Genomic DNA, 24,016 nt, shown 5'->3' with positions numbered 1-24,016 from the left:
AACCTTTTTTCCAATTTTTCCCCTCCTTTCCCCCCACCCCCCAGATGGCAGGTAGACCAATACATGTTAAATATGTTAAAGTATATAACATTCTGTTTTCTGAGAAACAAATTGATGGCAACCAGAGCATACTTCTATTCCTTTATTTCAGTTTTCAAAAAGAAAAGACAAAGACCAAATGCTTATCCAACTTTATAGCTTTGTTTGTTTCCTTTTAGTTCTCAATGTCAGAATATCTGAATACAATCTTAAATGCTGTATGATATTAGTTCACTAATCCTTGCACATTTAAGTAATGAAGAACTTATTTTGTATGTTTAACCTAAAGTTAGTGAAGTTATATTGTGTTTTTGTACAGTATATGTATCCTGACTTTAGTTCCTGCAGAGACTCTGTTCACCTTTTCTCATGTCTTTTGGCACTGCTAATTATGAACGTGGAATAGCCTTTTGTGGTGGAGCATGCCTATAATCCCTTGTACTAAAAGATGCTGAAGCTGGTGGATCTCTTGAATGTGAGAGTTTCTAACTGAAACTGGGCTAATGTTAATTGAATGTCTACACTAAGGCTGGAACCAGTGTGGTTGGCCCCTTCAAGTGAAAGGCTACTAGACTCGCTAAGGAGGCTTGAACTAGCCTGGAAAGATGGAGCAGGTTACATCTTCCATGTGCTCAGAATTGAAGATCATCGGGCCTCTGAGTGACCACTGCCCATCTAACCTGGGCAAGATAGAAAGACCCATGCTTAAAGGGGAAGAAAAAGGAATTTATAAAAATATACGGTGGCTTAGAGAGTTAAAGCTTGTTTACATAGTAAGTCCTTGAAGTTTTCACTTCAAAGACTAATTTGGGTGCTGAACTGTTTGAATGTTCTTTATAAATATCATTTGAGAATGTTCTTTCAGAGGTTATTTATACCTTTTTGATCACTAAGTGTTTTATATGTAAGAATTATACCATTCCTATCCTCATTGAGAATGTGTATCTTTGAAAATTTTAAACTTTCTTTTTAAAAAAAAATGTTTTTAAAAATCATTTTCTGGATTTTATCATATGGGGGGTTGAATCTATTATTTTATGAAAGGTTTTTTTTTTTCCTTTTATTTGGCAAGGTTCAGTATTTGTGTTTCTAAGGCTCTACTTTATGGTATTCCTATATTTCTCATTTTGCATTAAAATCTGTACTTCCTTATTCCTTTTCTTTGTGCTCGTTTTTTTACTCAGTTTCCAACAGGAATTCATGGACCAGATTTAGAGTTTCAGCACAAGCATTTAAATGATCTCTCCTCTTCTTACCTTCTACCATTTTTTTCCCCACAAAAGCGTTTTTCCACACAATTCCATACAAAAAGCACACTATTGCTTGCTAGGTTTTGCTTAGTTATATAAATGTGTGTTATGTGTGAGAGAGAGATATGCATGTTTGTGTGTGTGTTTTCCCATCCAGTGACTCAGAAATTATCCATAATGAAATAAAAACAAATTACCCTCACTTCCTCCCCTTTTTTGAACCTGGAAAGTCTCAAATTCTTTTATTTTTAGGTTTGCCATGAAAGCATAGGTGGCCAGCAGTAAAGTTAAAGAAGAACATTAGCCTCAAGTAGGTAGAGTATGTTTTTAATCCAAATGAGTGAATGATGGAATCAACATATCTCACCCTTTTATTCTTGGAAGGGGTCCTAGAACCAGCTAAACCTCAGTACTAATAACAAAGCTGTCTTGTTCATGGAAGGCATGGGTTGGATGTTGATTTATAAATTAGCTCTTTATAAATTATAAATTTACTCAGTTTCAAGTCTGTAAGTTACAGGAAATAGGAATATAAGAACAGTGGGGAATGGCTGAAGTCACCATACCTAAATCTGAAGTCATTAGGTAGATAGTAACCCAGGTGGTAATCATTTCTGGTCTTCACAATTTGTTTCTGAAGGTCTTTAGCAGATGTGCTGTACCCATTAAACACGTAATTGGCAAACAACAGCTTTCCCTGGATGTACATCTGCAAGAAGCAAAGAAATGAATTAGAGTCACTTACTTTGTTATATATATAAATAACAAAGTAAGTCCCCGAGCAGAAATTTTCACTCTTCATGTGAAAAGAAGACAAATCTACCACAAAACCAGAGACAATATTAAACTGATAATCTTTTTCAATAGACAGCATGCCAATTAGAGAAATCGGGAACCAGACAATGTTTAATGTTATTTGATGGATTATATTGAAGATAGGCAGGAAACTGCAGCAGTTTTAGTTCTGGAGTCAGAGGTCCTGAGTTCAAATCCCACCCCTAAGTCTCTGTGTAACTTTGAATGAGTCACTTAATCTCTCTAAATCTCAATTTCCTCATCTATAAAATAAGGAAATTGGATTAGATATCCTCTTAGGTCCCTTCCACATTGATATTTATGATTCTGTGAATTCTGCTTCTATTTTTGCAAAGGAGAAAATACTCAGGAAAGTATTCTAGTGTAATCTGTTCTCATCAATGACAGTAATAGGACCCACCATATTGAGTATGACTATCCCTCATGTACTGTGAGGAAGTGACAGAAAATAATAAATCAGGAAGAGTATCTGAATATGACCAAATAGAAACAAATCAGTCAGTCCTGGAGATGACATGATTTAAAAACATTCAGCCAGTGATTTTCTTTGGGGGAAAAAAAAGGAAGATTCCAAAGTACTGAGACAATAAATCCCATGCAAAAAAAAGTAACCAAAGGGAAGGGGGGAAAAAACTAGTCTTCTCATTTCTGGAAACTTAAAGTTTATGTATCATTTAAAAAAAAAAACCTCAAATTCAAACAATAATATCCAATCTTGAATCTAAGGCATGAGTTGGCTGATGACAGCTTTTGGGCCAAATCCAATCTCTCTTAATGCAGCCCAAAGCTCACTAATGTTAAGTTATTTCTTTTTGCAATTTTCTGGTTCCTTTGCCATAAGGAAGGGTTAAATGTGCTTTTATTTATATTAAAAATACTGTATTAAAAAAGTAATATCCCCTCCACTTTGTTTTGATCCCAAACGTAGGAGGAGAACACTTTTGCTGAAAGGAAAAGCACTGCATGTGCTGGATGGATTCGACCCTTGACCAGAGTATTTCAGGTTTTGTTTTGTTTTTCATAAACAGAATGAGGTCCCAGCACCCGGCTGAGCTTCTACAGAGCTAAAAACAGAGATGTTTCCAGTGGAGACTCCATGTCCAGCCCCAGTTACTCAAGCCCTAACAAGTCAACCTTCAGGGCAGACTGGAAGCCTTATTTATTTAGGCTGGTATATAACATGTTGTATAATCTCAGTTTCTTCTACTTTTTAAAAATAAATAGTCTGTGTTTCTTTTGATCATTTTAGGTGTCCCAAGAGAATTTTAAAAAATAATTAGGATTGAGAATGTCTAAGAGACCCAGATAAATGGCCAGAAAACATAAGATTGGTGGTGGTAGGTGGGGAATGGTGCAAAAAGAACTTAGTTGACTGTTTTTGGTTTTTTTGTATGATAAGGGGTCACAAAAGAGATTGTTTTCAATTAAGATGTCTAATAAGTCCTAGTTTATGCCCTAGAATATTTTCCTAATAGTAGCTAGCATTTACATAGTAGAATATTTAAAGCACTTTACATATTTTATTTCTTCTGACCTCCACAACCACACTGGGAGATAGGTGCTTTTTATTATTCCTATTTTACAGGTAAGGAAACTGAAGCAGAGGGTAAGTGACTTCCCTATGTCTCACACCTGGAAATATCTAACTTCATTAAAAATATTTCAGTATCCTTCCTCCTGGAAGGGCAAGATTTGGCAAGATTTAACATTTAAACCTACATCAAATTGCTTGCCTTCTCACTGAGGGAGGTGGGAAGACAGGAAGAGAATTTGGGGCTCACTTCTTAAAATGAATGTTAAAATTTTTTTACATGTAGTTGATGGAAAATAGAATATCAACATTTTTTTTAAAGATTTTAACATTTACTAGTGAAAATTAGCACCTGCTGCAATTTGACAACAGAATAAAACTTTAAAAACTAAGTATTATGGACTGATCATGCTTGTTACAGGAATGTTCTCAATAACTAGATTAAGTAATTGTCCATTGTCTTTTTTTTCCATGGCCTTCTAGATTAGGTGTTCTTAACCTTTTTGGGAGGGAGGGGTCATAGAGTCCATCAGTTTAGTGAAGTCTATGGACCATTTCTCAGAATCTTGCTTTTCCTGTGGTCCCTGCTTCCAGGGAAGTTAAGGATAATGTATCCTTGTACTTAGGCATACTGAGCAACTGTTAGTGTGATGTATCTCTGCCCCAGGATCAAAGGGCCCCCAAGTTGCCTGAGAAGGAGCAGACAAGCTGACCTGGAAATGGAGCAAGTAAAAGTTCTCATGTTAAATAGTAGTGAGATCAGATCCATGAGTGACCATCATATTCCAGCTTTAGCAAGTAGGGAAAATCGGTCTTAATTTAAAAGAAAAAAAATGTTCTCAAGTAAACAGACCAAAATACATGAGATTTACAAAGAAAACCAAAGGCTGCTGGAAAAAAGATGCCATTTTTCCCCCATTCAAATTCACAGGCAGTCCTACCCCACTCCCTGAAATCTATCCATTAGACTTTAAAAATCTGTTCTAAAGCAATTTAGCCCTGATATGACAAAAACCACAAGTAGCATATTACTTAAGCTGGGTATTATTATCTCTGCATCTTAAAACATGGATTCTATGTTATATTTAATTTATATCATAAGATCCCTAAAAATTCAGTCAAATGGTCTTCCTTCATCACACCATAGCTGTAATATTAGGTTCAATTTTAGGAACCACATTTCAGTAGAGATATTAGCAAATGGAGACAAACTCAGAAAAGGGAGCCAAGAATAGTGAAGGAATTCAAAGCCAGATGGCTAGGTAGGAGAGAACTAAATACATTTGGCTTGGGAGGAAAAGAAACTCAAAGAGCCTCTCCCTACTTAGCTAGACTGGTCTGGTGCCCACGTCCTGCCCCAGTGGTTTTATGGGCCTTGTCAGAGCTCACTCTCCCTGATGACATAGCTCTCAAAAACCTGGAGAGCAACTTTCTGCCATCACAATAGTCCTGGAAAATCTCTGACTGGGTTTGAGATGAGATTGGTTCCCAGGGACAGCCAGGAAAAGTCGCATCCAGAGACTGGCCATGGCCCTGCTTTGTCTACCCCTCTTGTCAGCCCTCTCTTTCGTCTTCCAACAAAGGGGAAGCAGCGTGGCACAGAGGAAATACACTGGCCTGGGAGTCTGGGGAGCTCACTTCTGTTCTCACTGCAACACCTGTTCTGACTTTGGATGGGTAACACTCTGGGCCTCAGTTTACTCATCTATGAAATGAAGAAGTCAGATTATATGGCCTCCGAGGTCCTCTCCTGTCTCCAAATTTATCGGCTTTGAACAAACCTTTCTAAATATAATCTCTTTGATTCTCTCCAAAGTTCTGGGAAGTAGGTGCTGTTATTATTGTCATATTACAGTTGAGGAGGTTGAAGAAGAAGATAGGAAAATTAAATAATGACTTACCCAGGGTCATATAACTAATAAGATTTAAATTGAAGCCCAGGGAAAAGATCACTATATGCCAGGCACTATCCCAAAGGAAGGGAATTCAAAGAAAGGCAAATATCCTCTAATCCCAAGTGATTTGACTGGTTGCAAAAATATTTGGGGAATCTCTGATACAAGAAACCCCTGGTTAGACCACTCCCTTCTTACCTCTTCAAAACTCTCTCCCACTTTCAGAAACATCAAGTTATATGGACTGTGATTTAGTTTCCCCTTTGGGCTTTTTTATTTTATATTTACCTTGATTGTATTATAATCATTTGGAACTCAAATTTGAAGGGAAAAAAGTTTAAAATTATAACAGCACTTATATAATACTCTTAAGATTCACAAGACACTTTACATATGTTATCCCCCATATCCTATATCTACAGGAGAAAGGGGATAGGCACTTATTAAGTGCTTGTGCTAAAATCTCCCATTTCATCCCCACAACAACTCTGGGAGGTAAATGCTATTATTATCCCATTTTAAAGAAGAGGAAACAGAGGCAAACCAGTTATGTGACTTGCCCAGGTTCATACATGTAATAAGATTTAAAATGAAACACAGGGGAGAGAGTACTGGATGTGAATTTGGAGGATCTGAGTTCAAATCTCACCTCTGTCACTACCTATGACTTGGGACAAGTCCCATCCTCCAGGGAACTCAGTTTTCCCATTTGTAAAAATAAAGGGGTTGGATTAGATGACTTCTAGGGCTATGTATGATCCCCCACGATCCTGCCTCTGACATCACCTTTGTAGCTTAGCTTTGGTTGTCACTTCATTTGTCTTGGGACTCAGTTTCCCCATCTGTAAAACAAAAGGATTGGGCTATGCGGTCTCTGAGGTCCCTCTCCGTTCTAGGACTTGAGATTGTGTCCCTAAGCTTTTATGATCAAAGTCCTCAAAAAATGATCAAAATCTCAACACCTTTTTTTTTTCCATTATGGGAAAGAATTTTTAAAAAGCTGTGTTTGAAAATGTATTTGAAACTTCCCAACCCCAAAGGAATTTTGTCTACCAGCTATGGCAAGCCTCAAGCCGTTTCCCTCCGGTCCCAGGGAGGTGTCTGTTTGGCTTCCCTTGGCACAAATCAAGGCCATGAATGAGGTGTCTGGAGTTCCAGCCCAAAGGCAGAGCTGCAAGGTCACAGAGGAGTCAGGCACTTACTCAGCTATGGCTAAGCCCAGTTTAGTGAAGGATTTTTTTTTTTTTTACTTTGCTGTTTTTATGGGGAAATTCCACCTTCACCTTCTACCTGCCCAGCTGCTTTTATCTCAAGATGTCACTTTTCAATAGAACTCCCTTCTCTATTCAAGTGGATCACTGGTTCTAATATGATCTCAAAACCTGTAGTTTAAATCAGAGACGATTCCTCCCTAGCACTCCTGGCTGCTTGCTGTGTCTGATAATAGCAGGAACGCCAGAAATCTGCAAAATCAGTCGTCCCAGGAAAGGACCCAAGCATGCTAATAATTCCTTACAGAGTCATACCAAGCAGGCCTGAACAGTCGCCCGCCTGCTGCATCAGTTTAATTTTAATTCCTATATTTTGATTCAGCTGGAAAGTCTTCAAAGAGATCTATTAAAGCCTTAATAGATTTGGAGGGGGGAAAGCAAAAAAAGGGAAGGCGCTAAGATGTTTTTGGTAATGGGCTAATTATTAGTTGGAAAGACTTTTTTCAGGCTGAGTTTCTAATTCTTAAGTCTCCTGGAAGTTTACTTGCTTCGACGAAGAATAAATAGATAGTAAGAAGAGCTGGAAGATGTCTTTGCTATTGTATCCCTTTATTGAAGGGTCTTTAATAAGGGGATGCTTGATAGAAGCTATATGATCATTTAATTCAATGTGATTTTAAGAGTTTAGGAACACAACCTCAACAGCTTTTTTTTTCCATTATGGGAAAGAATTTTTTAAAAGCTGTATTTGAAATTTCCCAGTCCCAAAGGATTTTGCTAGTGTTGTGTGTACAAAGCCTAGATAGGCTTTGGGCTTTGGATTTGAGAGAATGGAGGGAGAGGTCCAAGGCCCTCTCTCAACCAGGGCCCAGAAGTCAAGACCTTACCAGTGGGTGTTCTCTCCCTAGCAGGGGCTACAAGAAGCTATGGCACATGGCCCTAGGTTTTTCCTTCTTTTCCTGTTATGTCTAATCTTTCCTACTTTAAATAAAAAAGTGTTGGTTGTGTACAGTTTTTTTTTTTGATCTATTAACAATAAAATAAATGTTTTGTTCTTTGTACATTCTTTCCATTTACACCCTTAATTAAAATTTAAAATTCCTGGAAAGTAGCATCCTATATGCATTGCCAGCATCTGGTTTTACTTATTGCAGGTACCTACTCATTTTTGAATCAAACCAAATTTTTTTTTACTTTTATACTATTACTTTTTAAACTCGAATTATCTTGCAACAGGAACGAAGAGAATATTTTAGCTAGAAAAATCTCCAAAGATAATCTAGGAATATGGAAAACTGATAGGTTATCAACCCTCCTAAACTATTTTTGGAATGCTAATTTTTTTTTGTTACCAGATACATCACTCTTCTGTTAAATAAAGCATAAAAAGACAAGAAAAATAGATAACTCAATAAATAAAATAGCAATGATTCCGTAGCTCTAGTGAGAGCTATAATTTGATGTCTTTCATATGTAAGTGCAGTACAGTACAGACCAGGGACTAGCATAGTGTCTGAAACATAGTAGGTCCTTAATATTTATTGATTGGGCAGTAATCTTCCAAGAACTCACAGTTCAGTTGCAACAACCCTTTGAAGTGGCTATTTTTTAGAATATTTTAAGAAACATTCCAAATAAAGTCATGCATTTCCATGAAAACATACCAAGTGGGATTGAACATTAAAATACAGTGCATTTTTGTATTATTCATCCAGGGGAAAGGCAAAGTAACTTAATCAGTGTCTACTATATTTCCTGAAAGAAGGGAACTAGGTCATTGCTTTCAGCCAAAAGAAGTATCTGGTCAAAAAAGTTTCTTTGCATGTCTCATCTCCATAGTTTAAGGTGAGGTTTGATGTGGAGAATATGCAGTTTGTCTTGTCTGGCTCTGTAATTTCAAATGATAAAAAAATTCCCCGTTCACATAGTTTGCCCACTTACTCCTGAGAAAGTTGACTGAGCACCAAGAAGTCTTAAGTAATTTTCCCAGGCTCATTCCACTAAGATATGCCACAAGTAGAATTTGAACCCAAATCTTCCCTATTCCATTTACTATGCCATCCACTTCTCTTTAGGTGAATGAGGAAATCTAGATTTAGGGGTTCTTTGCCTTTTTTTGAACCCCCTTTATAGCAATCTGGTGAAATCTATCGGCCACTTCTCAGAATAATGTTTTTAAATTGATGATTATTCTTCATTTGTGCCTGACTCTTCATGACCCCATTTGGGGTTTCTTGGCAAAGATACTGAAGTGGTTGGCCATTTCCTTCTTAGACTCATTTTACAGATGAAGAAATAGAGGCAAACAGGAGTAAGTGACTTGCCCTAGCTGAGGGGCACTCAGCTAAGAAGTGTCTGAGGTCGGATTTGAACTCGGAGAATATGAGTCTTACTGACTCCAGGTACAGCAACTCTTGTGCTCTGGCACCACCTTGTGGCCCAATGTTTTTAAATACATATTATAAGAGAAATCAGCTATATATTCAGTTATCCAAATAAATAAATAAATTCATGAATCTCATGTTAAGAAGCTCTGATCTAGAGGAACTGTGTGGTAAGAGACAGATAAAGGCAGACACAGAAGCAGAGATAGACAAGGGAGAGATAGGAGGGAGGAGAGGAGGGGAGGAAATGAGGGAGAGGGAGAGAAGGACAGAGAAAGGGGAGAGGGAAAGAATAAAAGAGAGAGGAAAACGGGGAAGGGAAAAGAAAGGGGGAGAGAGGAGAGCAAGGAAAGGAGAAAGGGAAAGAAGAGAGGAGGAGAAGAGAATGGGGGAGAGGGAGAGAGAGGGAGGGGAAGGAAGAAGGAGAAGGAAAGAGGGGGAGGGATAGAGGAAGACGAAGAGACAGGGAAAGGGAGAGAGAGAAGGGAAGAAGAAAAGTGGGAAGGGGAGGGAGAGAGGAAAAAGGTGGGGGGAGGGAAGAAGAGAGAGGAGAGGGAAATGAGAAGAGAGGGAGGAAGACAGAGAAGAAAGGAGAGAGACAGGGAGGGATGGAGAAAGGGTCTGTCTTTAATCCTGACTACATATGTAATCCCAAGAAATAAACCTAACTTCTGTTTCCACATCTTAAAAATAAAGGTTAATTATGCCAGATAATTTCTTTTTTATTATCATTATAGCTTTTTATATACAAAACATATGCATGGGTAATTTTTCAACACTGACCTTTGCAAAAACTTCTGTTCCAACTTTTCCCCTCCTTCCCTCCACCCCCTCCTCTAGATGGCAGGTAGTCCCATACATGTTAAATATGTTAAAGTATATCTTAATTACAATATATGCATACATATTTATACAGTTATCTTGTTGCATAAGAAAGATCGGATTTAGAAAGAAGGTAAAATAACCTAAGAAGAAAAAATAAAAATGCAAGCAAACAATAACAGAAAGAGTGGAAATTACATCAGATAATTTCAAAGGGCTCTTCTAGCTCTAAATTCAGGATCTTCAAGACTGTCAATGTTTCTTGGAAATTACAAAAGGTAGAAAAGAAGTCTTATACCATCAATCTACTAATGTGCTGAATATTGATGTTTGGAACAAACAGAATAGTGGTTCTCAGATTACAGTTTATTTTCAACCTGAAATGTTATTTCCAGCTCTTGGGATTCATATGCTCTGCAATAAAAAATTCCATTTGATATTTCTTGGTCTTGGAAATAAATGGCATGGTAACCACATTCTGAGTTGCATGGGAGATAGCTTTGTAACTCATTTTTTTTACATGACCAAACTGTTATTTTGCTGTACAAAAAGAATTAGACTCTGAAATATTGTACAATTAGCTTTTGAAGGAAATCAAAAATGCAGGTGGGCATAAATATAGGGATTGGGAATTCAATGTAATGGTTTTTAGTCATCACCCAGAATTCTTTCTCTGGGAGTAGCTGGTTCAGTTCATTGCTGCTCCATTGGAAATGATTTGGTTGATCTTGTTGCTGAGGATGGCCTGGTCCATCAGAACTGGTCATCATATAGTATTGTTGTTGAAGTATATAATGATCTCCTGGTGCTGCTCATTTCACTCAGCATCAGTTTGTGTAAGTCTCTCCAGGCCTTTCTGAAATTATCCTGTTGGTCATTTCTTACAGAACAATAATATTCCATAATATTCATATACCACAACTTATTCAACCATTCTCCAACTGATGGGCATCCACTCAGTTTCCAGTTTCTAGCCACTACAAAAAGGGCTGCCACAAACATTCATGCACATATAGGTCCCTTTCCCTTCTTTATGATCTCTTTGGGATATAAGCCCAGGAGTAACACTGCTGGATCAAAGGGTATGCACAGTTTGATAACTTTTTGAGCATAGTGTAACCCATTTTTCATTACTAATCTTTTCCCCCTTTTTTTTGGAAAAGAAAAAGTATTTTATTTTTTCCAATTACACATAACAATAGTTTTCAAGATTCGTTTTTTATAAAATTTTTGAGTTCCAAATTTCTTCCCCCTCCCTTTCTCACATCCTCCATGCCCAAGACAGCAAGCAATATTATATAGGCTATACATGTGCAATCATATAAACATATTTCCACATTATTCATGTTGTGAAAGTTACAACAGAATAAAAGAAAAAGCCACAAAAAATGAAAATAGTATCCTTTCATCTACATTCTTTCTCTTTTTTTTAACATGAGCCTTTGAAATTGTCTTGGATCATTGTATTACTGAGAAGAACTAAGTCATCCATAGTTGATAATCACACAATGTTGCTGTTACTGAATACAATGTTCTCCTGGTTATGCTCACTTCACTTAGCATCAGTTCATATAAGTCGTTCCAGTTTTTTTCTGAACTCGACCTGCTCATCATTTCTTATAGCGCAATGGGATTACCATATACCACAATTTGTTCAGTCATTCCCCAATTGATAGGTATCCTCTCAATTTCTAAATTCATTGCCACCACAAAAAAAAACTGCTATAAATATTTTTGTACATATGGTCCTTTCCCCTTTTTTTCTAATCTCTTTGGGATACAGATTTAGTAGTGGTATTGCTGGCTCAAAGAGTATGCATAGTTTGACTGCCCTTTGGGCATAGTAACAAATTGCTCTCCAGAATGATTGGATCATTGATTTCATCAACAATGCATTTGTGTCCCAATTTTCCCACATCTTCTCCAATGTTTATCATTTTCTTTTTCTGTCATAGTAGCCAGTCTGAATCCCTCAGAGTTGTTTTAATTTGCATTTCTCTAATAATTATTTAGATCATTTTTTATATGATTATAGATAGCTTTAATTTCTTCAGCTGAAAATTGCTCATTCATACCATTTGACCACTGATCAATTGGGGAATAACTTGTATTCTTATAAATTTGACTGAGTTCTCTATATATTTTAGAAATGAGGTCATTATCAGAAACACTGGATGTAAAAATTTTTCCCCTTTCTGCTTCCCTTCCAGTCTTGGTTGAATTGTTTGTTTATACAAAAACCTTGTAATATAATCAAAATTATCCATTTCACATCTAGTAATTCTTTCTATGTCTTGTTTGGTCATAAATTTTCCCTTTTTCCATAGCTCAGATAGGTAAACTATTCCTTGCCCGTTTTGACCTTGTTTTTGTTTTTGCTGAGGCAAATGGGGTTAAGTGACTTGTCCAGGGTCACACAGCTAGGAAGTATTAAGTGTCTGAGACCAGATTTTGAACTCAGGTCCTGCTGACTTCAGGGACAGTGCTCTATCCACTGCACCACCTAGATGCCCCAGCCCTTGACCCTATTTGATATAAAATGTTGATCTTTGCCTAGTTTCTGCCATACTATTTTCCAGTTTTCCCAGCAGTTTTTGTCAAATATGAGTTCTTATCCCAGAAACTAGAATCTTTGGGTTTATCAAACAATAGATTACTATAGTCTTTTGTTGCTGAGTCTTATGTACCCAAGATATTACTGATCTACCATTCTATTTCTTAGCCAGTACCAAATAGTTTTGATGATTGCTACTTTACAATATAGTTTTAGATCTGGTACAGCCAAGCTACCTTCCTTTGCATTCTTTTCATTAATTCCCTTAATATTCTTGATCTTTTGCTCTTTCAGATGAATGCTATTATGTATAAAATAACTTCTTAGTATTATGATTGGTATGACACTGAATAAGTAAATTAAGTTAGAATTGTCATTTTTATTATAGCTCAGCCTATCCATGAGCACTTGATATCTTTTCAACTGTGAGATCTGATTTTGTGTGAAAAGTGTTTTGTAATTGTGTTCATATAGTTCTTGGATTTGTCTTGGCAAGTGAACTCCCAAATATTTTATATTGTCTATAGGTATTTTATTTTATTTTTTTTTATTTAATAGCCTTTTATTTACAGGATATATGCATGGATAACTTTACAGCATTAACAATTGCCAAACCTCTTGTTCCAATTTTTTACCTCTTACCCCCCACCCCCTCCCCCAGATGGCAGGATGACCAGTAGATGTTAAGTACAGTCTATAGGTATTTTAAATGGAATTTCTCTTTCTATCTCTTCTTGCTGGTTTTTTTGGTAATAGATAGAAATGCTGATGATTTATGTGGGTTTATTTTATATCCTGCAACTTTGTTAAAGATGTTAACTCATTTTTTAATTGATACTCTAGGGTTCTCTAATTATACTATCATATCATCTGCAAAGAGTGATAGTTTTGTTTCCTCATTGTCTATCCTAATTCCTTCTATTTCTTATTCTTCTCTTATTACTATATATCGAATATTCTTGTATTGAATAATAGTGGCAATAATGAGCATCCTTGGTTCATCTTGATCTTATTGGGAAGGTTTCTAGCTTATCCCCCTTACAGGTATGCTTGCTGATGGGTATTTTTTTCCAATAAAGCTTTTTAATTTTCAAAACATATGCACAGATAATTTGACAACATTGATCCTTGCATAGCCTTGTTTTATATTTTCTCCTCCTTTCCCTCACCCCCTCCCCAGATGGCAAGCAATTCAATATATGTTAAATCCAATATGTATAAACATATTCAAACAATTCTCTTGCTGCACAAGAGAAATCAGATCAAAAAAATTAAGTAAATGACTAAGAAAACAATGCAAGTGAACAACAACAAAAAGAGTAAGAATATTATGTTGGGATCCACATTCAGTTCCTACAGTCCTCTCTCCGGGTGTAGATGGCTCTCTTCATCATAAATAAGTGGGACTAATGTCAATCAGCTCATTGTTGGAAAGAGTCACATTCATCAGAATTGATTGTCATATAATACTGATGTTGTCATGTACAATGCCTGGTTCTGCTCATTTCACTTAGCATCAGTTCATGTAAGTCTCTCCAGGTTTTTCTAAAACCATCCTCCTGATCATTTCTTATAAAACAATAATATTCTATAACATTCATATACCATATTTTATTCAGCCATTCAATTGATGAGCATCCACTCAGTTTCCAGTTTTTTTACCATTACAAAGAGGTCTGCCACAAACATTTTTGCACATGTGGGTCCCTTTCCATCCTTTAAGATCTCTTTGGAATATAGGCCCATAGAAACACTTCTGGGTTAAAGGGTATGCACAGTTTGATAACTTTTTGAACATAGTTCCAAATTGTTCTCCAGAATGACTGGATCCATTCACGGGTCCATAAACAATGTATCAGTGTCCCAGTTTTCCCACATCCCCTAGAACATTCATCATTATCTTTTCCTGTCATCTTAGCCAATCTCAGAGGTGTGTAGTGATGTCTCAGAGTTGTCTTAATTTGCATTTCTCTGATCAATAGTGATTTAGAGTCCATATGATTAGAAATAGTTTTAATTTCTTCATCTGAAAATTGTTCCATATAGGAATGTAAACAGTTTGACCTTGTTGAATATCCTGGGGTTATTTTCCTTTTTCATTTCCTTTTTCATATTTTTCTTGAATCTTGTTTTGAAAATCATATTTTCTGTTCCGCTCTGGTCATTTCATCAGGAAAGTTTGAAAGTCCCCTATTTTATTGAATAGCCATCTTTTACCCTAGAATATTATATTCAGTTTTGCTTGGTAGTTGATTCTTAGTTATAATCCAAGCTCTTTTGCTTCCAGAACATATTCAAAATCCTCCAATCCTTTAATGAAGAAGCTACTAAATTCTTGGTAATCCTGACCATGGCTCCACAATATTTGAATTGTTTCTGGCTTTGTGCAGTATTTTCTCCTTTAAAATTTGAAATTTGGCTACAATATTCCTTAGAATTTTCATTTTGGAATTTCAGGAGGCGGTTGGTAGATTCTTTCAGTGTTTACTTTATCCTCTGGTTCTAGAATGTCAGGGAAGGTTTTTGGATTTTTTTTGTTGTTTTTGGATAATTTCTTGAAAGATGCTGTCCAGGCATTTTTTTTAATCTTGGTTTTCAGGTAATCCAATATTTCTTAAATTATGTCTCCTGGATCTATTCTCCTGGATCGATTTTGTAGGTCAGCTGTTTTTCCCATCATTCTTTTGATTTTGTTTGACTAATTTTTGTTGTCTCAAAGAGTTATTAGCTTTCATTTGTCTGATTCTAATTTTTAAGCAAGTATTTTCTTCATTTAGCTTTTTGTACCTCCAATTCTACTTTTTAAGGACTTGTTTTAATTTTTGTGCTTCCTTTTGCAAGCTGTTGACTCTTATTGCATAATTCTCTTGCATAACTCTCATTTTCCCCCAACTTTTCTTCCACTTCTCTAAATTTTTTAAATCTTTTTTGATTTTTTCCAAGAGGACTTTTTGGCCTTGAGACCAATTCACCTTCCCCTTTGAGCTTTCACATAATATAGGCATTTTGCCATTGTTGTTGTCCTCTGAGTTTGTGCTTTGATGTTTCCTTTTGACATAGTTGTCATTTATGGTCAAGGTTCTTTTAAGATTTTTTACTCATTTTTTAAAGTTGAGCTGTGCTCCTGGAGCACATGGGTGCCAGGGGGCACTATCTCAAGCTTCTGCTCCAGGGCCTAAGGGACAGTGTGTATCACACTGAGGTAACCTGGTCTGTTGTGTCCTGAGTTCCAGGATTGACAGTCTGCTTTCTGACTGGGGCTGGAGGCCTCATAGCTGGCCAGCTATGCTACTAGCCTGCTGAATCAGGATCAACGAATCTTAGTTGCTGATCTCTGCTGTGACTAAGAGAGAACTGCTGATCTGCTGAGACACTGCCCTTTTTATCCAAATGAGACAGACATTTCCTGAAGTCCTTCTAAGTTATCTTGTGTTGGAAAGACAGTATCACTGTCTTTTTGTGGATTCTATCACTCCAGAATTCTTTTAGAGATTTAATTTAACATTTTTTTTCTGAGGGAAAATGGGGAAACCTGAGGCAGCTTCCTAGTTTCTCTCTGCCATCTTGGTGCTACCCTCTCATTACTATTCTTAATTAGCATAAAGGCCTTAAATGTGAGAAAACTGGTAGAGTGCCCAGGAAGAGCTAATTTGGGGGCTTGTCCTGTTTTGATTTTGGTCTGTTTGGGCCATTTTCATTCATGTCCAACTCTTTGTAACCCCATTTGGGGGTTTTCTTGGCAGACATACTAGAGTGGTTTGCCATTTCCTTCTCCAGTTCATTTTATAGGTGAGGAAACACATAGAGTTAAGTGTCTTGCTCAGAATCACACTGCTAGTAAACATCTGAGGTTGGATCTGAATTCAAGAAGATCAGTCTTTCTAATTCCAGGACCAATGCTCTATCTACTGCACTATCTAGATGCCAAGGCAAGTTCACATTCTGGTTAATGTAAATATTAATTATATTACACTAATATATTAATTTATACTCTATATATAATTATATATAATTAATGTGTATACATCTAATTCTAATAGTATATAATATATTCTATTTAGAATATCTCTTATATAAAAAGTGCATGTGTATATACATATACATACATTTATACAAGCATATATGTAGGAAAATATATCTTGGGTATATGTATATTATAAATCTTTATGTGTATATTACATGCTACATTGGAAGTATATATACATGTACATGTGGAGATTTATATATATGTGTTTGTATGTATAGATGCACACATACATATATGTATACCCATATATAATACACACCTGTGTATATCTTCTAATCTATAGGACATATATCTATATAGGATACATATTCTATATAGGATGAATATATGCATGTGCATGTGTATATATGTATATAAAATATATATCTAGATATATACAGGACATATACCTATATAGGACATATATTTTAGATAGGATATATATATAATGCACAACTCTGTGTGTATCCTTTAGAGGATACATATCCTCTTTATATTATGTATCTTTCTATATATAAAACATATCTATTTATATTTATTCTATGTATACATATATGTATTTTTATGTTGTCTTCATTAGACTGTGAGTTCCATGAGAACAGGGACTATTTTCTGCATAATATTTGGTATATAGTAAATATAAATGCATATATATATATTATATTATATTTGTACACTATCGTTTTTCTCCTCACATATACCTATGTATTTATATCCTAAATGGATAAATTGGAAGTAATCTGTTATGGGCCAGAACTCTGAACTTGAAACAAGGATTCTTACAAGGTACTAACTAAGTGGAATTGATGAGACAATGATTATCTAGTTTAGCATGTGCTTAATAGTTTTTTAAGTTCAGTATGATTGATTTAATCTTACAACAAATAATGGTTTCCTAGTGATATACTCAATGTAGAGCATATAAGCTAGGAACTTCAGCCAGGTTCATTTATAGTTTGTTTGTGACAAGCGGCCTGGAGGCTGAAGCACAAGCCCTTGGATTCAGATTCATTCATCCCATCTCACACCACCTTGGTGGCAGGTTCTCCTCCTTAGTTTCTCCACTGAAACCAAGACTCCAGAAGGCCTTTAAGAAAGCTAGCCGGGCCCCAGGAAAGGAGACAAGACTTTGAAGGAGATAATAAAGGATTTGGACTTTAGCACCTGGCTGTTCTAGTGGTGATTGCTCTCCTGAAACGAAGGCTGCTCCTTGAGACCCCAAGAAAACCAAACCAAAAAACCTTACAGTAATCTCAGAGAGAAGACCCAAAGATTATTAAACACTTGGAGAACTAGATAAAGAAAAAAATAGCTACACTGAAGGAAGAATGAATGAAAGGAAGTTCATCTCACTTAGAAGAGTTTTGTAAGTCTTCCTGGAACAAGTCTTCCTTCCTTACCAATTTGTATTCAAACTATGAACTATGAACTATGCATCTAACTTGGGTCAGTACCAATGGATACACATTTGTTTTCCTAATCATGAGTGTTAATCAAAAAGAGAGAGACCGACTTTGGCAGGGGAGATAGAGCCTGCTTCAGAGTCAGGAAGGCCTGGTCAGGAAGGTCAAGTGGGGCCTCAGACACATTAGGAGCCCTCCCTGTGTCTTCAGGCAATTCTCTAACACTAGAAAAAGCAGAGCAATTGTTCATCTCCATTATTGGAGGAAGGTTTTTCCTTGGCAGTTATTTATACCAATGAAATCAAAGGTCTGGACAAAGCAAGAAAGAGTACTAATTATCTTTGATGAGCTATATTAAAATTTTTGTTGTCATTGTTGTTCAATTGTGTCTGACTCTTATGGATCATACTCAATATCATCCATAGAGTTGAACTATATTAAAATTTTTGTTATCATTGCTGTTCAGTTGTGTCTAATTCTTATGGATCATAATCAAAATCATCCATAAAGTTTTCTTGGCACAGACTGGAGAGATCTGCCATTTCTTTTTCCAGTGGATTAAGCCAGATGGAGGTTGTGACTTGCTGGGGTCACACATTTAGTAAGTGTCTGAGGCTGGATTTGAATTCCAGACCCAGTGCTCTATCCACTGAGCCACCCTAGCAGCCTCCATAAAAGACCTAATTTAGTATGGCCAACGTAATTGACTGTTGAAGGCCATCATTGTCATCTTGACTTTTGTCTCACCCCTGGACTTTAATAACTCTGGAAAAGAGAGTGAGGCTGATGACTTTGTACCGCTCTGCCTCACTTAAATCCAGTTCATGGTCAAGTCAAGACATCACCCTCCTGATGTCACTGGTCCTCCTTGAAAATAAAAGACGAACAATAAATTAAAGTTAGTCAAATGCCAAAGGAAGGAAAAGTATGAAGTTGCTAGGAAGCATCATAGGATCAGAGCCTCAGTTTCTTTATTTGTAAGACCTCTAAGGTCCCTTTGAGCTGGAAATCTATGATCCTGTGATTCATGGGCAAATTACTTTGTGAGGAGATGGAAGAAAAAACAAACCCACTAAACACAGAATAATTGAACCTGAGTTCAAATTCCACTTCTCTACTTGAAATCTTTTTCCTCATCTGTAAATTGAATATAATAGTATTTATGCCTTCACTAGACTGTTGCAAGAAAAGAACCTTGTAAACTTTAAAGACCAATGGTATATCCACGTGAGCATTTGTCACCAACAATCGGGCACTAAATGGTGGCGGGTCTCAGGGAGTTGGAGCCAAAGGGCAGGAAACACATTCCATGTTCATAGAAAAGCAACTGCCAGGGCGGCAGCAGGACAATGTCTGGTCAGAAGCCTTTAGAGTTTTGTTTATAGAACTCCATAAACAAGCCTCCACCAACACAAAGTGACTTGTTGCCTTTGATTAATGATAATGGCTTGTGGAAATATGTCCAACAATTTTCTTTCCTTGGCCCTTACTCTCTTGTTCAGTTCAACTTCTGTGGCTTAAACCACCAAAATAGGGAGGGTAGGAAGGATATATATGGCCTTCAGAAAAATTAATAATGACTCTTTTCAATTTGAGGTCACAAATAATAATTCTATTTTTCTAAAGTTTAAATTTTTAAAAATCTGATTTAAGTCAAAATTGAAGGTCAGAGGAAGTGTATTTATGTATCAACACTCACACACACACACACACACACACACACACACACAGAGTTAGAGGGAAATAAATTGATTTTCTGATATTTTACAAGAAGGCAGCTAGGTAGTGCAGTAGATAAGAGCGTCAAACCTGGAGTCAGAAAAACCTGAGTTCAAATCCAGTTCCAGACATTTTCTAGCTGTGTGACCCTACGCAAGACAAGTAACTTTGTAAAATGAGCTGGAGAGAAAATGGCAAACCCCCTTCATTATCTCTCATAAGAAAATCCTAAATGGGGCCACAAAGAGTTGGGCACAACTAAAACAACTAAACAGCAACAAAAATTGTAAAGCGCTTGGCATAATGCCTGGCATATAGTAGGTGCTATATAAATGTTGCCTGTTGTCATTATTATTAAAATGGGGGTGACAATAATAACTCCTATCTCCCGGGGTTGTTACAAGGATCAAAAGAGATAATAATTGTAACGTATTTAACATAATGTCTAGCACTTAGTAGAGCTTAATATATAGTAGGTAATTAATAAATCAAAATAAACCTGATTAATTAAATTGTAAAATTAATAAAATTTTAAAATTAAATAAAAATAAATAATAAATTAATTAATAAATGATGGTTGACTGATATATTATATCTATGTTCTATGAGTTTAGTCAATAAAGATTGTTGTTTTTGTTAGATAAAAAAATAAACATTATTGTTATTTTCAGTTGTGCTAACCCTTTATGACCCCACTTTGGGCAAGGATATTGGAGTGGTTTTCCATTTCCTTCTCCAGTTTATTTTACAGATGAGGAAACTGAGGCAAATGGGTTAAATGACTTGCCTGGGGTCATACAGTTAGTAAGCATCTAAAGCTGGATGATTCCAGACCTGGCAATCTATGTACTGAGCCATCTTGCTGTCAAACATTTTTTAATGTATTAAGCACCTACTCTATGACAAATATTAGAGATACAATTAAAAAAAAAAACACAGAAAAAGAAAGTTCTTTCCTCAAGAAGCTTACAATCTAATGAGGCACACCCCCCAAAAAGAACCTGAGGGGCACACTTAGGAACATGGTAGAGGATGAATCAGAGAAGTTACAGTAGTGGAGCTCTGTAAGAAATGGAATATTCTGAGCTGAGCTTTCTTCTTAAATGGAGGTTTGGAGTTCAAGGTCCCACCCATCAATCATCCAGGCAGAACACCAAGGCTGGGGAAATCCTATTAAGAAATACTTAATAATAGTTTACTGGTTGCTTTACTGTTACATTTTACTCTATATGTGTGTTGTATACATAAATTACTTTGTGTTTTATTTGGTATCAGCTTCAATGTGTACATGTTTTTCTTCTGTTAGAATGTAAGCTCTGTGAGGGATTGTTTCATTTTTTTCTTGAACCCTAGCACTTACAAATGCTTATTACTTGTTGAATTGAATTGAAGTAGATAAAGGAAATTGACTGGCTTATGGAAGATCTTTCTGGCACCATGTTCTAACCCAGTGGTTCTCAAAGTATGGTCTAGAGAATTCTGGGGATCTCTGAAACCCTTTTAGAGGGTCTACAAATTCAAAAATAGTTTTTATTTCCAATATGGTAAATGTCTATAAATATAACTCAGATAAACAAAAACGCTTTGGAGAGATCCTCAATAATTTTTAATAGGATAAAGATACTGAAAACAAAAGTTTGAGAACCACTGTCTAACCAAATGGCTTTAAAAAACTTTGGAGATCCTCAGATCACTTCAGTACATTTATTTATACATGTCTTCCTTAGAAGCACCTAGGGTGCAAAGACTGGTTCATTCTCATCTTCCTAGTTCCAGTGCCTAAGACAGTACCTGGTACATACAAGGTACCTAATAAATACTTACTGGTTGATTGAAATGCTTGTGAACAGCCTTTCTGGTTCTGCTGGCCTCAGACCTTCCATCTTTCTTTCCTCTGATAATTCAAGAAACTGCCTGTCTTTTAGACAACAGTATTCTTCCCAAGCTGCCTCTGCTGGATTTGAGTCATTTTATATGTCTAAAAACCTCTTAGGCACTAACACTCCCTATGGCTGTAATTCCGGCCCTAAGCAGGGGCGCAATGTCTGTCCAACATAGATAAGGCATGGGGAGGGAGGAACATCTAAACATTTCCATACCAGAGTTAGGGATAAGCTGCAAAGAGTTTGACTTCCTCTTTTTTTCCCCCCCTTCTATAATCCTTTGTTCACTGTTAGTAAACTCTGGGAGCTTTTCAAGGATCAGAGAAAAATTCCCAGAATTCCCAGAATCAAAGGATTCAGAACTAGAAAGGACAAGAAATCATTTAGTCTGAAATCTTCATTTCATAGATGAGAATCTTAGACTCAGAGAATGTAAAAACTGGTCTCTTAACTCTAGTCCATCTCCAACAGAGAAGGACCTGTGAGTCTCACAGTGGAACACAGCACCTTCCATGGAAAAGCCATTCTTCAATTGTGAAGTTTAATAGCTAAAGACTGCACTCAGATTTTTGGAATAAGAGAGAAAGAAACAGGGACAGAGAGAGGTAGAATACAAATACACACACAAAGAAATGGGAGAGAGACAGAGACAGAGAAAGAGAAATGAGAGAGACAGAGACAGAGAGGAGAGAGAAAGAGATAAACGAGAGAGAGAGAGAAGGAAAGGAGAGGAGAGAGGAGAAGAAAGAGATGGAGAAATGAGAGAGAGAGACACAGAGAGAGAGACACAGAGAGAGGAGCGAGGGAGGGAGGGACAGAGAGAAATAAAAGAGACAGAGAGAGGAGAGAAAGACAGAGACAAGCAGAGACAAAGAAACACAGGAGAGAGAAAGAAAGACAGAGAAATAGAAAAGATAAAGAGAAAAAAATGGAAAAAGAAAGTTATTGTCAATGTGTTATAATGGATAGCTGGCTTGAATCAGATTAAGATGTAATTGTGAGGAAGAGAATTTGGAACTTAAAATTTTTTAATATTAAAATAAGTTAAATATAATTATATATTTTTAAATTTTATTATTTTATTTCCCCCCACTTATATATAAAAATAATTTTTTAACATTTATTTTTAAAACTTTGAGTTTCAATTCCTTTCCCTTCCTCCCTACCCATCCCCTCTTGTTGAGAAGGCAAGCAATTGAATATAAGTTATACATATGTTATTATGCAAAACATTTCCATAATAGTCATGTTGTAAAAGAAAACACAACCCCACAAAAAAAAAAAACTTAAAAGAAATAAAGAAAGTTTAAAAAGCATATCTCAATCTCAGATGCCATCGGTTCTTTTTCTGGGTATGGATAGTATTTTTCATCATACTTCTTTCAGAGTTGTCTTCGATTGCTTGTATTCCTGAGAATAGCTAAGTCATTCACAGTTGATCAATTGTCTTACAATATTGCTGCTACTTTGTACACAGCACGTATCACTTTGCATCAGCTCATGCAAGTCTTTCCAGGTTTTTCTGAGAACATCCTGTTCATCATTTTGTATAGCACAATAATATTCCATCATAATTACATACTACAATTTATTCAGCCATTTCCCAATTGATGGGCATCCTCCCAGTTTCCATGTCCCTGCTGGAAAAGAGCTGCCATAAATATTTTTGTATGTTCCTTTCCTTTTTTTTAAATCTGTCTTTAGATACAGGCCTAATAATAGCATTGCTGGTCTGTGGTTTAATAGCCCTTTGGGCATAGTTCCAAATTGCTGTACAGAATGATTGAATCAGTTCACAACTCCACCAACAGCATATTAATGTCTCGTTTTCCCCACATTTTCTCCAACATTTGTCATTTTCCATTTCTGTCCTATTAGCCAATCATGAGATAGTACCTCAGAATTGTTTTAATTTTTATTTATCTAATTAATAGTGAGCTAGAGCATTTTTTCATTGAGCATTTAAGGCTATAGATACCCTTGATTACTTCATCTAAAATCTATTCATATCTCTTGATATATTTATCAGTTGGGGAATTTATTAGACTCCGTTCTCTATATGTTTGAGAAAAGAGGTCTTTATCAGAAAAACTTACTTTGAAATTTTTTTCATGTTACTATTGCTAATTGTATTTCCCTCTGTTCTACTGACTCCCATTTATTCTATTCTCTCTCTTCTTACTCTGTCCCTCCTCAAGTATTTTGCTTTTGACTACCCCTTCCCTCAATCTGCCCTTCCTTCTATCACCACTACCCGCTTCTCTTATCCCCTTCCCCTCCTTCTTTCCTACAGGTTAAAATAGATTTCTATATCCAATTCAGTGTGTATGTTATTCCCTCTTTGAGCCAATTCTAATGAGAGTAAGGTTCATTCACTCCTTTTTACATTTCCTTTCTTTTCCTCAATTATAAAAGCTTTTATGTAAGATATCCTCTTCTACCTCTCCCTTTCCCTTTCTCCCAGTACATTCTTCTCATCCCATAATTTTATTTTTATATGTCA

The 24,016-nt window shown here is 36.2% G+C and overlaps 2 protein-coding genes across 6 annotated transcripts in view; one reads left to right on the top strand and one right to left on the bottom strand.

Moving 5' to 3' along the window:
* VEZT (vezatin, adherens junctions transmembrane protein) overlaps positions 1-3,584 on the top strand; it is a 101,294-nt gene extending 97,710 nt beyond the window's left edge. The window contains exons 12-13 of one of the 3 annotated variants that reach the window (XM_031940815.1): positions 1,542-1,599; positions 3,034-3,119. In XM_031940815.1, the coding sequence (XP_031796675.1) occupies positions 1,542-1,552 (11 nt within the window). In that variant the 3' untranslated portion in view covers positions 1,553-1,599; positions 3,034-3,119. The other 2 variants (XM_031940817.1, XM_031940813.1) reach the window with 2 other exon arrangements.
* Positions 1-24,016, bottom strand: part of LOC111721047 (uncharacterized protein C3orf20-like) — a 55,266-nt gene that overhangs the window by 7,330 nt on the left and 23,920 nt on the right. For all 3 annotated transcript variants that reach the window (XR_004229920.1, XM_031940820.1, XM_031940818.1), the window contains exon 4: positions 1,856-1,998. Coding sequence is in view for 2 of the 3 variants with exons in the window: in XM_031940820.1 (XP_031796680.1) it covers positions 1,856-1,998 (143 nt within the window). In the remaining variant the exon portion in view is untranslated. The remainder of the gene's footprint in view (positions 1-1,855; positions 1,999-24,016) is intronic.

The sequence above is a fragment of the Sarcophilus harrisii genome, chromosome 5 (assembly GCF_902635505.1).
Source record: "Sarcophilus harrisii chromosome 5, mSarHar1.11, whole genome shotgun sequence".
Taxonomy (NCBI): Eukaryota; Metazoa; Chordata; class Mammalia; order Dasyuromorphia; family Dasyuridae; genus Sarcophilus; species Sarcophilus harrisii.
This window is presented reverse-complemented; position numbering and strand designations above follow the sequence as displayed.